General features: G+C 39.1%; 3 protein-coding genes across 5 annotated transcripts in view; 1 reads left to right on the plus strand and 2 right to left on the minus strand.

Moving 5' to 3' along the window:
* Positions 1-68: 68 nt before the first annotated feature.
* On the plus strand, positions 69-3,786 carry LOC111324185 (cytochrome b5 domain-containing protein 1). The gene is made up of 4 exons (XM_022927673.2): positions 69-284; positions 813-889; positions 1,282-1,500; positions 3,324-3,786. The coding sequence occupies exons 1-4, from the start codon at positions 149-151 to the stop codon at positions 3,552-3,554; spliced, it is 663 nt and encodes a 220-aa protein (XP_022783408.1). The 5' UTR covers positions 69-148; the 3' UTR covers positions 3,555-3,786.
* Positions 3,787-8,534: 4,748 nt separating this feature from the next.
* LOC111324259 (tetratricopeptide repeat protein 17) lies at positions 8,535-14,630 on the minus strand. The gene is made up of 3 exons (XM_022927771.2): positions 14,258-14,630; positions 10,373-10,604; positions 8,535-9,320 (listed from the first exon to the last, which is right to left on the minus strand). The coding sequence occupies exons 1-3, from the start codon at positions 14,512-14,514 to the stop codon at positions 8,784-8,786; spliced, it is 1,026 nt and encodes a 341-aa protein (XP_022783506.1). The 5' UTR covers positions 14,515-14,630; the 3' UTR covers positions 8,535-8,783.
* Positions 14,631-15,751: 1,121 nt separating this feature from the next.
* Positions 15,752-16,942, minus strand: part of LOC111324224 (uncharacterized) — a 9,149-nt gene continuing 7,958 nt past the window's right edge. For all 3 annotated transcript variants that reach the window (XM_088731962.1, XM_088731963.1, XM_088731964.1), the window contains exon 6: positions 15,752-16,375. In XM_088731962.1, the coding sequence (XP_088588088.1) occupies positions 16,272-16,375 (104 nt within the window). In that variant the 3' untranslated portion in view covers positions 15,752-16,271. The remainder of the gene's footprint in view (positions 16,376-16,942) is intronic.

Genomic DNA, 16,942 nt, shown 5'->3' on the forward strand with positions numbered 1-16,942 from the left:
GTCAGCGTGCACTACTGAAAAGAAAGGGTATGTTGTGTAACACCAAAGAAATGGGATATGCGTTTCCAAGGAAACAGTGCCAAGTGCATGATATTGCGTTTGTTGCAGGAGAGAGGCACATCTTAATTTTGCACAAGAGGTGAAAACCATGCCAGGAATCCCCTCGAAACGACCAAAGTACTACACACCAAACGAAGTCAGTATCCATAATACGTTAAAAGATCTATGGGTATCATTTTTGGGCAAAGTTTACGACCTTACTCCGATGTGTGAAAAACATACAGGTACGCAACTTTCACAGCTGAGTTATTTTAGCGACTTCAAGGTTTATACCATCATGTTGATGGATGAAACCCCTCGATTTTTTCCAGAAATAAACCCTTGAAGAAGCAATAGGAAGGGCTAACATGCAAATAAAGCTCTTTAAAGATCTAGGAGCTAGTGCGCTGAGTACTTAATGTCAAGCTTTTTATCTAAGCATTACGTAAGTTTAAACATTTTTGCAGAAAATGCTTTGGACTTGACAATAACTGTCAATTGTGTTATGTGATTGTTCGGGTAGGGAAAACTCTGCAAGAAAACTTTTAAAGTCAGTGAGTCAGTGACTGACTCAAGCCTTTTTAAACCGAAACTAAAACTCTAAGTAGATTGAAACTGTAAGTGAAATCACGGGAGTATCATGAAGTGGTGTTTGTCGATCAAATTTTTAAAGTTCAGCTCGTGAAAATGAATCGATAGCAATACACAATTGACAGTACGCAGTGAAATTTTTCTCTCACAGAGATCTGTACATGCATTTCTTGTTGTTTCAGGTGATGTTCTTCTGAAGCCCATCATCGAAGCTGCAGGAAAGGATATTACACACTGGTTTGATAAGAAAACAAAAGATGTAAGCTCATATGTGTTATGAAAGTTGTGTTGGCTTTGAGCCAACACAAATTTGTTGTCATTCAAGATCAAGATTTTCAAAAGTATTGAAAATTGTGCAATAAAACTGTCAGCTAAAGAAACAAAATGGACTGGTCAGGGAGCCAAAACCTGTCTCTTTGTTCTCTAAATCTTCATTGTAATATATACATGTTGCTTCATGCCAGTTAATTTACCAGGACTTTGGAGAAACAGGCCCATGGGGAGGACCCATCGAGAGAGATTTGACTAGTCTAGCACATTAACCATTTGGCCACGCTGTGTCTCTCTTCATGTCTCCGTGGTAGTCCATCATTATAATCTTAAAAATTAAGCAGTCAACTGTTAATATTCATTTTTTTTTCTCCTTCCAAGATCCGAACTCACATTGATCCTGTAACCAAGTGTAAATTTTATTACACACCAAGAGGAAGGTTCATTCACACTCCTCCACAGTGTCCACGCACAGACTGGGCAAATGACTTTGGACGACCATGGTGGAAAGATGACTCCTACTGCATTGGTGTCCTTTCAGCACAAACCAGGAAAATCAGAATTATCAATACACTTACTTCCCAAGAACAAACCATTGAAGTTAGTGTCTGGATTCTTTCAGAGTCTTGAATTCTAGAGAATTCTTTAAATAGTGTTAATAGAAATTTTCAAACTGACTTTAAGACCTGGAACAATATACAACTTCTAAAGTCAAGGAATTATATAAGTCTGGGAAGATCACCTCACCCTTGTCCCAGAGGTTCTCTTCTCTCTCCTAGAGTATGATAATTCGGCGCAAAGGACCGACCAACAAGCTGCAAAGCAGCGAGCGGAAAGAGAGAACCTCTGGTCAGGAGCTTTGAGAAATCTCACTTCCATGCCACCAAGCTTCTGGTGACAGCTATCAATCATGCCCCTTTCTGACAACTAATCAGAGTAAAGTACTTAAATACCTCTGGGGGTAGGTGTAGTGTTTTTACTTGTATCTGGAGTGGGGGTGGGGAATATATTTTGTTTCATGGCCATATAACTTTGTGAGTCTTGTTGATCTCTGTTTACTGTTGGTTATATTTATGGAGTCTATTTTAAACGTACTATTTGAAAGTGTAATCTCTGGTTGTTTGGAGAAACATTTTCCCGATATTTCTAAACTATCTGATAAACAGAAAATTTTTTCGTTGCTGGTGAACTCGTGTTCTTGCGGTTCTCGGTGATTTACAAGGAGAATCTTTTGCACATCTCTTGCATCGCATCAATTCTCCAACATCTATGTTTACTTCTTTGTATTTATTCCTGAACTCTTGTAATTCTTCGGATTGACTGAGTAGCTTTTCATGCTTTAGGACAGCCCTGTAGCACTAAATACATAGCACTTGTGAGATCTTGGAATTGTTTTCAACTTTGGCGTTCACAATAAGCCTAAAGCGGCGCAGAATATCTCGATTCTTCTCGCTGAAAATATTCAATTGAGAATAGCCATTTATCTTGACGTTTTCATTGCAAAATCGGCAATAATCATTTGCCCGAGGGAAGTAGATTTTAATTGGCGTTTTTGTTGGAGTTCGTACAACATGCGAGCTTGTCATTTGGCATGTGTAGCAAGTATTTTGACAGATATTATAAATACGACCACGAAACAAAATATATTCCCCACCCCCACTCCAGATACAAGTAAAAACACTACACCTACCCTTAGAGGTATTTTAGTACTTTACTCTGATTGGTTGTCGGAAAGGGGCGTGATTGATAGCTGTCACCCGAAGCTTGGTGGCATGAAAGTGAGATTCTCAACGGTCCTGACCAGAGGTTCTCTCTTTCCGCTCGCTGCTTTGCAGCTCGTTGGTCGGCGCTTCACGCCGAATTATCGTACTCCGGGAGAGAGAAGAGAACCTCTGGGACTAGGGTAAGATCACCTTGGAGGAAGCCTTCAATTAATTCAAGCTTGCACATGTACAAATGATGAAATAAGTACTTTGACAGACTGAATTTCATCAATATTACCTAATAAGTTAGTCAAAACAATTGTGATTCACATTATTTTGGATGTAGCAGTATATAACAATTAAGAGGAGGCAGTGTGGATGAGTGCTTAGGGTGCTGGACTTGTAATCCGGTGTCCCGGGTTTAAGTCTTCCACCCTTCCACACACTGGATTTGTTCTCCGTTGCCCCTAGTTCAACTCCTTGACTTTGCTCTGTAAATAGCCCACTGGTCTGCCCCCACCAGTGGAGATTTTCAAGCACTTGGTCTACATTGTGGTTGAAAAGTCCCTATGGAGGAACTTCGATTAAAGTATTCATTGTTATTGTTATTATTATTATTATGATTATGATTATTGTTTAACATGCCCCAAATGTGATATCAAGAATTAAGAGTGGAAAAAGTTCAATTTCCTTTCCGAATCTCTTTTTTCTTCTCTTAAGGTTTGTTCAGAGGAGATACTTACTGAAATCCAAGACCGCTACTTGAAATACAATGCTCATGCTGCCAGCTACACATGGAAGTACAATGGAAGGAACTTGGATATGAACAAGACACTGGAAGAGAATGGTGTTGCTGATGAAAGTGAAGAATTCTACAAACTGAGCATGAATGAGGAATTATTTCTGCCAGCATTGCATCTGTATTTAAATGACGATTTGACAGAAGCTTAGGGTAAACTAATTTAAGGGTGACCTCTTTTATTAACTGGTGTAAAACACACATTCATGCATGCAAGGCTCAATAGAGAGTCTTCAACCAAGTTTTTGGATTCAGGGAGATGATTTGTATTGCTGATGAAGCTAACAAAGTTCATTACCTCTTCAAGGTTTTTTTTTTTGTAGTACTTGTAAATAATTTATTAGTGAGACTGTACATCTGTTGAATAAAGTGTAAATAGCTGAATATGCAGCCCTATTCTTTAGTCAATTTGATTCTTTATGGATGACCAACATATGGGAGCCCAATGCCCTCTTTGTTTTTTAAGTTGAAAGTATATTCCTTAGACTAAGACCATGTTGACCCTTTTAATTCTATGAGTGGCCAAGACAAAATTTCTCCTTACAAAATCAATATAATATCAGGTAAACAAGTGATAAGAAAAAAAAGAAAAATGTCAGTTAGGGATTATGAGGTGATCGAATACTCAATTCTCCAATCATCAGAACTGTATGGCAGACAGTAAGGAGAATTACTGATGAGATCATTGAAGTGAAAGCGTCAAGGTGTTCCATACTTCAGGCCACTTCTTGGATAATCTGGGACATTGATATTGTTTGCTTATTTTACCCACAATTTGCTTGGTTCATTTCCAAGTGACAATTGGAGTACGACCTGTAAAGCCCCGTCTACACGAGCAATTTTTCTGTGGCAACTGTATGTGGCAACAATTATTTGCCCGTGTAGATGGCTCGACAAATATTTGTTGTTAATTTGCGTCAGTAATAAATTTGCACAGCGGATATGCTCATGGAAAGGAAAAAATGCAAGATGGCAAAGGTCAGAAGAGTGCCAGACGTGTTGCAGTTATGGGCGCGTTTGTCACATTTTATTTGGCGTCTCGTCTACATGGACTACTTTTGTGGCAATTTTTATTTGCCACATAAAAACTAACACGCCAGCTTTTCAGCAAATGCAGTTCTCACATAAAAATTGGTCATTTTTTGTCATCTACACGGGCAAATAAAAATTGCATTAAACTATACTTTTTGAACACATTGTTACTCGAACATAATATTTGCCGGGCCATCGAATCGTCAAATTGTCGCCAGGCCCTGCTTGAAGTCCGCAAAGTCGCAGTACTGAATCGGATAAAGTTTTTACCGATACCAACCTTAGAAAACATTTATTATAAAACTATTATCCCTAGCGTTTTGTATGGCATTGTAGTCTGGGGGTCTTGTTCTTCAACCTTGACGGATGATATTGATCGAATTCATTTAAGAGCTACTAGAATTATTTACAACCTACCCCATAGCATCCACAGTGATGACATTATGAACGCTCCACACTGGAACTCTATTGTTTCATTTTACATCAGGAGACTTTTAGTTATTACGTACAATATCTATCATGGAAATGGCATCGAGCCTCTAAATGACTTAATAGTGAAATCCGAGACTCCTTATGACTTAAGAAAATCCCTAAAAGTTAAGGTTCATAGACCAAGAACAGAAATGGGAAGATCTTCGTTTAAGCACAGAGCTGCACTATCCTGGAACCTCCTTCCCGAAGACATAAAGAACAGTTCAAACTTAACTTCCTTCAAGAGAAAACTCAGGGAAAATAAGAGAATTCTGAAATCTATCAGTTTTGCTAAAGCTTCCTGCAGCGTTTCCTACAAATCTGTTGACTTTAAATACTTTTAACATTTACTCCGTATTGTTATTAATATTTATTTCTTTTAATTGTCATTATTTACATACAATTTTCGGTCTATTCACTAATTAGGGCGACCCTAAAAGCCGGAACGGTGGAATGGCAGAATGGCGGAATGGCGGAAAATGACCCCAAATCCTAAAACACGGAACGGCGGAAAATGACCCCAAATCCTAAAACACGGAACGGCGGAAAATGACCCCAAATCCTAAAACACGGAACGGATAGCAGGGCATGTTGCACAAATTTTGTACAAAGACACCAAGCGCTTGGCTCATTTATCCCCACGACGATAACACGCGTGACTAAAATTAAGTGTTATTAATTTTTTTCTTTTACTGAGTGGTATAAATAATAATGAACCATTATGCATGAAAGATAGCTGCGTTTTCGCGTTGTTAACCTGTTTAGTTACCTTTTGTTATGCAAAATTTGCCATGAGTTTTAGTCGCGGCATAAAAAGTCGCACAGCATGTGAAAACCAACTCGACATACCACATTACAATAAACAATTGTAACTTTGATACGTTTCCTGGTCACGTCTGTATTGATTTATTGAAACAATAATATCTCATATGCTTGTAAATGTGAGAACATCACAGGAACGTTTTCAGGCTTCTCAAAATATGACAACGTTCAGCCCCAGCTCCAAACTTAGACTAGCGTGAGAGCAAGCCCTCGTTACGAGCCCTTCAATACGAGCGTTTTTTCATCCACGAATAAGTTCTGGGACTTGAGTAACACTAGTTGAAGCGAGGTTTGCAGGGTGTCACGCGCGTGGGAATTTCTCATGGCGTGAAAAGACAAAAGAAAGTTAGCCGAAGGAAGCCGTCAAGAAGAATTTGAAGAATTTCTTCGCGACCAGGTGTCCAAAACACCACCATCCTATTGTGAAATTTACGGCTTACATATCAGCGAAGAAATAAACTTTCTAAACAAAAAAGAGGCTATTTCACCAATTCGTTCAGCGGATTTCTTCTGTTCCTCAACAAATTGCAAATCATCAATTCTATGGCGTTTAAATTGCCCTTTCTGAAAGGGAAGTGTAATTCAGACGGATCTTTGGATTGTCATGGTTTACCATTATTCGAGTGGAAGCATTTGCGAGACAAAGAAGAGGCTATCGGTCGAGGATCCTATGGTTTGGTTTTGGTTTTTAGGATTTGGGGTCATTTTCCGCCGTTCCGTGTTTTAGGATTTGGGGTCATTTTCCGCCGTTCCGTGTTTTAGGATTTGGGGTCATTTTCCGCCATTCCGCCATTCTGCCATTCCGCCGTTCCGGCTTTTAGGGTCGCCCCACTAATTAGGTATTTATTAATTGATAGTTTAATTGATGCAGGTCCACATCAGGACGTAATGTCTTGCCTATCCCTCAACCTGCTTTATTAAATAAACTATGATGATGATGATGATGATGAAGTTCGGTTTTCACCTTACGTCCATAATTCGCATCGCCTTAGAAAATCGTATTGTCGTTGACTCGAGAGCTTATTCTGTCACTTTTTAAGACCTGGATATCCATTCTTTTCCAAACAGAGTATTCTACAGCATTGTTACTTTACATTCTGAATTCCACAAGGTCTAACTCGATCGAAAATGAACGAAAAATCCGACCTGAAAATTTTAAGGGTCGGCCGCGTGGACGCCATATTTTCAAATTTGATCATTTAGTGAAGATGCACAGAATAATGCCCCTCTAGTACCCCCTAAAGTCGACAAAATATATGCGCAAACAACGGATTCTGATTGGCTTATTGATCTCCAAACTATAGAGGAAGTTTGGGGACAAAACTTCCCTTAGTAGGGGAGGTAGGGGAAAAGCGTTCTCGCGCGAGGTGATCGCGAGGTTCGGGCGGTTCAGGTGTCAATTAAAAATTGCCATATAAAAATTGCTCGTGTAGGCCGGGCTTAACAATCCACCTATGGAGGGCCAACAATTTCTACCAGTTCCCTGCTCTGTTTATTTTTTTTTTTTTGGGCACAAATATCTAGGCTCTCATGTGTTTGATGACATGTAGGCTGTAAAATTTGTAAGCAAATCTGACCTGGAAAACAATGTAACTATTCCAAATGTAGGGTTGGGAGGTGTTAGACTTACCTTTCCTCCTCACTCAGAACAGTGTGGTTCTCAGTCTTGTTTAATCAATAATTTGAGTTCACAGCCTGAACAAGACTTTTTAAGAAGACTTGTGGGAAGAAGGGAACATGTCAATATTTCATTTATCCCTTGATTTAGTCTTACTTTTCCCTCTCAAGATACACAGACTTCATTTCTAGCATACTGTCTGCAATCATTTTCCCCAGGTTCCTTTTCACCCATTCACTTAATCCCTTTCTGAACTAACCGACACTTGAGGTGACACAAAGGATCTCTATCCAACCTTCTCTACTGCTACATTCAGGCTGTCTCAAGGGCCAGCATTCTGTCAGCTTTTGTGCAAGGTTTCTTTTGGTCTTTTACAGTTTTTCTTCCCATGGAGTACCAAGCATGGATTTGTCTAGTCCCCCTCAGTTATGTTTAATGGGAAGACACTGTGAGTGAGACTACCAGCAGAAAGACTACCTTCCAAGTACATTCTTGGGTGAGCCAAAGTACCCCACCCTCCTTCTCCTTGGAGAGAAAAATAGTTCATACAAAATTTTCTGTGAGGAGTCATGGCAGCTTTACTCAGACTATCCTGAGTTGACACTCATCTTTATCATGTCTATGGTGGCAAGAGAGCCGGTTGCATTCTTGGGATGTTAAGGGAGCTATGTCAAAATTTGTGATTGTTGAAAAATGTGAGATTGTCATTTCATTCCTAATCAATTTCCTTCCTCCTTTGTCCCCCTTGTCACGTTTTCATTCTCTCTTTCCCCTTTAATGTTTGCCAACCATAATAAAATATTATTTCACAGTTTCCTTAAAAGGAAATTTTCATGTTGCAGTAAATAAATTAAAATATATTGGTAACAAAGCTACCTTAACTGTTCAACTCTCAGAAGAGATTAGTATTTAAATTCTCTCTATAATGTCCACACATTATCCTGCAGACAGGTGATGAGCATACTCAACTTATCAAGTAAAAGTTGTTAATTTGGTCTAACACCAAACTCATGTAACTATTTTACAAGGATCTATAGGTATAGCAGCTAGCAGCGAGAAAGAGGGGAGTAGCAACAATCAGATCTTAGGGATTAAAGAGTTAAATGTGGGACTTTGGAAAAAGAGTATTTCCAAATCAAGCCATAACTTTTGTAAAAACCCTACCAAAAAGATGCCCATGTTCCACACAGCCGTTGTGACGTTCCTTTATTATAAACAGTTAATTTTCATACAAATATCAAATTTTTAAAAAAGAGCTTCACTGACTCTGCCTTGCAGGGTCTGGCCCAAAGAAGACACACTCACAAGATTGTTTTCATCTGTATAAATTCTTGATAAAACAAGTTTACATCTGTAAAGATGTATATTAAAGACTTCATATTGTGCAAAAAAATTTCTCTCAAGGTACTTAAATAAACTGTTAATAATAGCATAATACTCATGTAATGGGTCTCCTCCTTGGTCTTTTCCCTTCCACCCAGAGCTGCATTCTGGTGCTTTTTGTCCCTCTGCCTTCACTTGTAAGCGTCATAAAGTAGACTGTTGCCAAGACAACAACCACAAGAAGGCCAATAATTAAGAATGTATATGTATTTGTAGTAGAAGTTGATGGTGATCCAATCTCTCTCAGGTGTAGCTGTGCTAGTTCAAATGATGGGTTAAGATCCAGCACATGTCTGAAGTGTATCCCAGCTTCTTCCAGGTCTCCATTTGCTCTGAGTATTTCGCCAAGAGTAAAATGCTGAAGCCAGCAGTTATGCTCGGATGGTTGCATTTCTAGTGATCTTCGCGCTAGGTATACAGCATCCTGAATATAGTTCAAATTGAAAAGGACCTTGGCAAGATTTAAGAGGGCATCAGCATCATTTGGTGAAAAATGCAACACTTTTCTGAAGCACTCTATGGAGTGGTATGTGCTTCCTCTAATTCTCCAGAAATTTCCAATGTGATTACAGATAACAACTGAATTAGGACTCTGCAGGAAAGCACACAAAATAAGTGTAAAAAGGAATAAAACAGACTTCCATAAGGGTGCAGGTGGTTTTAAAAAATAAGATCAATAATTAGCAGTGGTGAGGGGGGAAAGGGGGTGTAGAACAAGAGAACCAGGAGGGGAGGGTGAGAGTTTAAATGACAAAAAGAATGCAATTTCAAGAGAGCTGGTGTTCCAGCTGTCTTAAAACCCTCCACAATTCATGTATTTAAATTTTCTTGAAACTAGATTTACTAACAATCCTTGCTAAATGGAGAATCATAAAAATAAAAATAAATGCGTTATTAGGCAAAACGATAGATTTTCATCTAGCTCTTTGCAGTATTTTTTGTGCAAAAGTTGCTGTTTTACAGACAATGAGTGACTCAGATTTTCTTCATGGATCTTAACGAGGAAGAGCAATTTGAAATTCTCAAACCAATGTTCAAAGGATAGTCTACAAACAATCAAGCAATAAGTGATCATGGAGATTTAGCAAGGAACAAGAAACTTAACTTCCTGTCTAAGAAGTATTAGACACTCTAGTTTGAGAGAGAAAATTCACAACATTATTAAAGTATGATCATCTACTTAAATTTATAGCACTTTTGTTGCAAGTAAATTCGATGCTGAACATTTCAATATATAGTTTATGGCTGTAAAACTGAGGAGCCATAGACACTTTTGCCACATAAAGCAGTTTTCAATCGAGTGTCAAAAAACCCAAGCCAAAGTAATCACAACTACCAATCAGAACAAATGGTTAAAATCATCATTAAACAATAGAACTCAAAGTAAAATACAGGATATATGCTTGAAGCATGGGAAAATGCAAGCCATCATGTCAAGGTTGGTTTAAATTTTACATCTGATAAGTTGAGAAGGTGGCATGAGTAAGAGAGTAAAGTAAAGCAAAACCCGCAAAGCAATAAAGGATCACTTTTGATATTCTATTAAAATTGCTCCATACTAACAATGATAAGTTTCTCAATGGGGTTCAAAGGGCCTTAAGGAATATGCCATTTCTGTTACACACTTAGCTAGCTTTTACTTACTTCTTCAATAGCTCTTCTCAGGTTTGATTCTATAAGACCTAGGTCAAAGTCCTCCATTTCACTCTTCTTGAAGAGCATTTCTACATCTGGCTCCATAAATGTTGGATGGTACTCCCGGTTTGCTATTCCCTCCAAGTGGTCATAAAATGTCTCATTAATTGAGGGTCCGCATGTTAACTGGGGCGCAGGAAATAAGTCAAGTGAGGTAGGACCTACTGCACCAACCACAGGACTGTGAATGAAAAGAAAGTCAACAAATAGACACATTAATTTTTAAGAGAGATCATAGGTGCCAAGAGATGTTATTCACTTGTCATGGGACAAAGAAGAAATTGCTGCATCCTATCAAGGAACAAACTTCAGACTTCTGCTGCATGCTCTACCACTGAGCTACAAAGAATTCATTATTACCCTTCTTCTTCTTCTTAATAGTGGAGCTCGCAAAGCATAGCCCCATAATTATACAAAATGGTAGTAGTAAACCATCAAGCCGAAAAATTTGGACTTATGACTGTACGGCCGTCCATACAAGGTGCTTCTTTTAGCATGCACAGTCAACTGTACTGCGGGCACACCAATGCCATGGCTCCAGTAGTCCAGTGGTCAGTTCACTGGGCTCCGAGTTAGATGACCCAGGTTCTAGTCCTGGCTGGAGCAAGGCATTCTGCCCTTGAAATGTGCGGGGGGGCGGGGGGGGGAGGGGATGCAAGCTCTGCTTTTAGGCTTGGCTAAATCTATATAATTTTATTATAATAATATGTAACTTCTCCTTACAATGACCATATAAGAGTACTCAAAGCTATCAAGTAAAAGTTGTTATCTTGATCTAACACCAAATTCTTTTAACCAATTTACAAAGGGAATGAGTTGCAGCCTGAGGGGAGAATTAACGATCAGAAGTTGGGAGTTAGAGGGTTAAGCTATTCTCATGGTAAATTTTTTGCCCTGTCCATCCCATTCAATCCCATCTCAACAAGGAGCACCTCTAGCAGTGTACAGTTTTCTGGTCCTACACTAACCAAACACAGGTGTTCATAACTACAGATTTCTTTATAATACAGCCAGCTAAAGATGCAACCATTAATTATTCCACTTTTGCACTTATTTACCATACTACGGCAACAAAACATGCAAAATATGCCCCAGTACTACACCACAGAACAAGGTAAAAATACAGACTAAAAGTGGAGGAACAAATTGGCAGAACTGAACAAACCCAACTTCCCTTTTTTCCCTTCTTTTAGTCATTACATTTCCCACAATGAACTTTCACACCAATCTGATAACTATTTGCTTTGTTTGTGTTGCTTTGGTCTTTTACATCTTTTGCATCTGCCTTAAACAATCAGCATGATGCTCAGATATGGCTCAGATGTGAAGTATTTCAAAAAACTAGAAGCCACAATATGATAAAATGAAATAAAAGTGGAATAATAAATCACTTAATCAATTTTAAGATATAATACAAGCAGACATTTTGCTCATTGGTCACATTTTTCATCACCCCTACAGGGTGCAAAAAATACCAAGCAACTTGCAAAATACCTAGGGATATTAAAATAATTGTTTAACCATTAAATAGGGTGTATAATGGCACCGAATCCTTGTGGTGCCTCAGAAGTTTTCTTTGTCCTTCACTTGTACAAAAATTTAGCGCTTGATATAGTTTGCTGCACGAAGATAACAAAGAAAGAAACTCACACAGTAAATCACTTGCCTGTATATGAAGGCAGCAACATTTGTGCTACACAAATTAGTTTCAATATACCATTTCTGTTGTAAGGCCCTCCACAGACTAGGGATTAAGTTGTCTACAACTATTTGTTATCGACCACTAAAAGTTATCAACAACTAAATAAGTCCGATAAAGGGATTCCACACACTGGCGCTCAAATACTGATTTAGCAACCGATACACGGGAAGTTTGGGCACCAGGAGCTTACTGTGCATTCTCAGTATCGCCATAACGCCATATATATAGCAACTCTTTCATCGACATCAATGGACTGCCTCATTCTTCTCGTTTCTCGGTGAATATAAGGGATCAACCTTTCAGCAATAAGAAGAAACGTAACCATCTACTCGCAAATTGGTGATAAAATCGCCGTCATTCCAGTTTCTACAGCACGTTGGTCAAAATTCCCTCGAATGAACTTTTACGCCAAATTTGCCGTTCAATCATTTTGGATAAAATATCCTGCACCACAACTTGTTGGTGGGCACAAGCTGCCGCAATAATGACATCGTTAGTGTCGTTTCCACCTCCAAGAACAGGATGTGGAGAAGAAAGATCAAAAAGAATGTTTTCTTTACCGAGTATTTTACTTCTGCAATCCTCCATGTTTTAATCCGGCTGGGAAAGCCGCTGACACAATAGCACAGAGATTTAAAAGTAGTCGACAACTAAAACAAAAGTTTTCACACACTAGAAAAACGCTAAAAAATGAGGCCGTCGACAACTATTAGTTGTCGACAACTAACAATTTGCGGTTTAGTTTGTCGACAACTTGCGCCACAGACTACGTTGATAACTTTTAGTTGTCCATCACAAATAGTTGTCGACAACTAAATCCCTAGTCTGTGGAGGGCCTAAGTTTGTGTTATTTGTAAGCTTAGTGGCCTCAAATAAATAACCCTTTAGAAACAGTGTGACCCTCCCCAACTAACCTTCTGCCCAGACACAATTGTTTTTGATTTTGATGATATAGCTGAGTTATCAGACTGAAAATCATTTTTTACTTGTTAGACTTTCCAAAACAGGCTGAAAACAAAACTGAGAGTTATATCGCCAAAATCAGTTCTAAAGTTGTTAAATACTAAAATCAACTTGAAGTTACCCACAAAACTGTTGAAAGCTAATAGCTATTAATTATTAATCACCACTTCCTATTTTATATGACAGACCGTCCAAACAAAAAAAGCAAATATTATACTATTATATTATTGAAAAAAGCAAATATTATACTCAGGATGATAAGGGAAAGTCTCAGTGTGCTAAATAAGGATGTCTTGATCTTCAAAGCTAGCTAAGAAAAATTTGGAGTCCGCCGAAGCTGTACCGTACGTTTGAAGAGTAATGCAAACAAATTAATCAAAATTACTACACGCTATGGCAGGTGGAGAAGCCATAAAAAATTCTGATGACACGCAAAGGCATCGGTGATCGACAAATAATATCGAAAAACTGTCTTTACTTGGCTCATTTGATTGGAAAATCGAATCGAAATGGGAAACGAGAAGTGGATGAATTTAGGACACGCACGATCTACAAGTTTTTCAAGCCTAATATAACTGCTTATCCACTAAAATAAAATAAAAAAAACAGCGTCTCTGAAACACTGGTTTGTGAAGACATTTTGACAGAAAGAGGTGAAACCTGCAAAATTGTATTGATTCATCAAAACTAAATAAGTATTTGATGCCTTTTTGAATTCCTCATCGGTTATCAACACATTCGATGATGCCTGGTCTGTTCATCGCCAATTAACACAGAAACAAGTTCTCATTCAAATAATTCCATAATCAGTGAAGTAAAGAGACAGAAAATAATTTCTCTCCGTAGCAACCAAAGCAGATTTAGGGTTCATTAGTACTTTGTACCTCGAACACTTCAAATGCAAATTAAACATGCTGCTTCATTCATGTTTATCCTGTGGCTTCAACTGAACGTCACAAACTTCAAGATGTTAACTTAAGGTTTACTTTAAAAGTAATCCGCTTACAACGAAAGAAAAGGAAGAAAGTTTTACGTGAAAAACAGCAGTAATCTTCGTGATCGGCCGTGTCCGTAATATGCGCTATGGACTCGTCGCACGTCAAAACAAACCTGGTTTACACTTACTAATTAAAGGCTACTGTGGCCTACAATTTCACAGACACACTCACCTCAGTCCCTGAGATCTGCTCTTATTGCACTGGTCGCACTTTGTTTTCCTACCATTTCCCGTCTTAGGAGAGTTAGTTTTCGTCAGAATCGATAACACGGGGTCGGATTTCAGAATATCACCTTCACTGCTGGCCCGTACGACTCCATCTCGTTCGTTTAGAATCCAGTGTGTCGCCCCCATAGTATCTGAACTCCATAAAGTCGCCGAGACAATGTACAGAGCCAGGTACGGGAAGTACGGGTAATCCCCAGTCATCGCTGGAGTTGCAACAAGTGTGAATTATATTGACAGTACAAAAGGATTATACTACAAAATACTCACATACATAATTGCGTCCAAAATCGACTTTTAGTAACGCTGCCACTGAGCATGCCCCGTGGGTTCCCTGTAATAAAATGGAGTGAGATACCCCGGATTGAAATCAAAGCGTTCATAGACAAGTTAGTAGGGACTTTGAGCGGTCAGGACGGCAACGCCACGGAAGACGTCGATTAAAAAATGAGTTTCTACTTTTAGTTAGAATTTCGGAAATGGCTGCATGTGTTTACCGTCTCATAGGGCGCCAGAACTCAAACTTAAGATAACGCATAAAAGTAGCGTGGAGTTCCAAATGTAAATTGAAAGAATTTGCCGCCGCGGTTTCGGCTCGCAGACGACGCAAATTTTGGTGATTTCACGTTGTTGTTTTGCAAAGAAAGGCTAAGAAATGTACAAAGTTTTAATACCCACGTGCTGGGCTATTGTTCTGCCAATTAGATCTATTGTTTTTACATGTTCTCGTTGCCGTAGCCGTCGGGGTTTGCTTAACGTCCCCAATTTTGGTCGCTACGGGTGACACAGCGGTAAAATCCTGTACGCTCATTTTTGGTTTCAGAGTACTCCATTTTTCTGGTGATTATATGTCTGGTGTGATACGAACAATAAAAGAAGATTAAATTGGGGATAGTTTCTATTCTTAGTTGAAAGGAACAGAAATGTTGAGAACCAAAATTGTTGGAAACGGTTGTGGGGGAGGGGGGGGGGGGAGTTTTCCACGCCTGCAGCTGGACAGATATCCTAGGATACTGTTTTGAGGAACGAAAGGTTTGTAGCGAATGTGTAATTTTGGTTTGTTTGTTTTTGTTTTTTACATTTAGGTTTTAAATTTCGTACTCATTCATTTATGATGATTCTCATCCTTAACTTTGAGTTCACATTGGCTCTCGGCGATAGTTGCTATTTCTGCTTGGCTGTTGCGATTGCTCTACATTTACTTTACTGCGCCACGTGATTAATTCCAAATTTACTCATCCCATCACAGGCAAATCAAAACCAAGAACGATTTGATCGCGCACTTTGATCATAGCAAGGGTCTTCATTAAACTTTCCTTCCCCACGCTTGAATGTAGTGATTATCTTTCGCTCTAGGAGATGCACTCTGGACACAGAACCTCACAATTCTCCAACAATTCTTCCCTCAGCTTATTCTACAAGGAATGAATTTGACAAGGTCTCCTGATGGGTAGGCGTCCATTGTTTATTTGTAACATCTAACTAAATTACAATGCACATAAAATAATCGTCAATGAACAACTAAATAAATAAGAATTTATAGCCACAATCTAGCAAATATGCAGTAAATAAATATCTCTATATTATTACAATCTCCCTGAGTGTACTTAGTAAAAGGTAATGTGTCAGTAACCTTCATTGTAAAACTCGTTAGAAACAGCAATGAGGCTTGCTACGTATTGAAACGTTTTGCAATTGCCGTAAATACACTGATCTCAGATTCACTGAAGAAATAACCAGAGAAAGCTGGTTGAATTAAGTAATTATCCTCTTGCAACTAATGAGTTCTGTTAACATGTGAGTATTTTGTAAAGTCTAGAAAGATTCTCCGCGAGGAACACGGTGCTGGTGATTACAACGGCTGGCGCACAAGAGGAGGACTGTGTGTGAGACGCGCGTGTCTGCGCCCTCTTGCACGCGTTTCACGCATACTCAGTCTCGCTTCATGAAGCAGAGTGATTTTAGAGTTTCTTTATCATAGTTCCATGACAACGCCAACAGGATAAACAACAAAAGAAATTTCCAAGCCGAAATTTCCAAGAGCCTTTTCTAAGGTGCTTCTGACCTGTATGTGAGAGAAATAATAGACATCAAATCTATGAGAAACTTGCTAGTCGGAGTACGTCTTCCAGCCATGCTTCACTACACTGGATCTATACGCTTCTTAATAGTCTCCTCGGGTCCTCGTGAATCTTTGCGTAACGTTCCTTGCAGTACGTACTTCCTGACAGTACGTTACGCGACATTTTTTCGCCCTGTTTTCTCATGCACAGCATGAAGCAACTAGCAACATTGATACTGCTCTTCCCCCCCCCCCCCCCACCCCCACCTTTCTCCACTGCAATCTGGTACATGGATTTTTTAACCCCCAAAGAATGATGGGCATTTAATTTCTCTCAACAGTATCACCCCCGAGGCCCCGCCCGCACGTATCCGTATTCGTTTCAAAACGTAACTTTTTCCACCGTTTTCAAAAAAATTCGCGTCTACACGAAGCGTTTTCGCCCGTCCACACGTATACGATGTATCCAGACACATGCGTATTCGCTTCTTTGAGCCCGTGGGGTGGATTGGAACTGATAGTGTGATGTCAGCGTTTTCGAAAAGTTCCGTTTTCGTCCGTCCAAACGGA

This window comes from Stylophora pistillata, chromosome 8 (genome assembly GCF_964205215.1).
Source record: "Stylophora pistillata chromosome 8, jaStyPist1.2, whole genome shotgun sequence".
NCBI lineage: Eukaryota > Metazoa > Cnidaria > Anthozoa > Scleractinia > Pocilloporidae > Stylophora > Stylophora pistillata.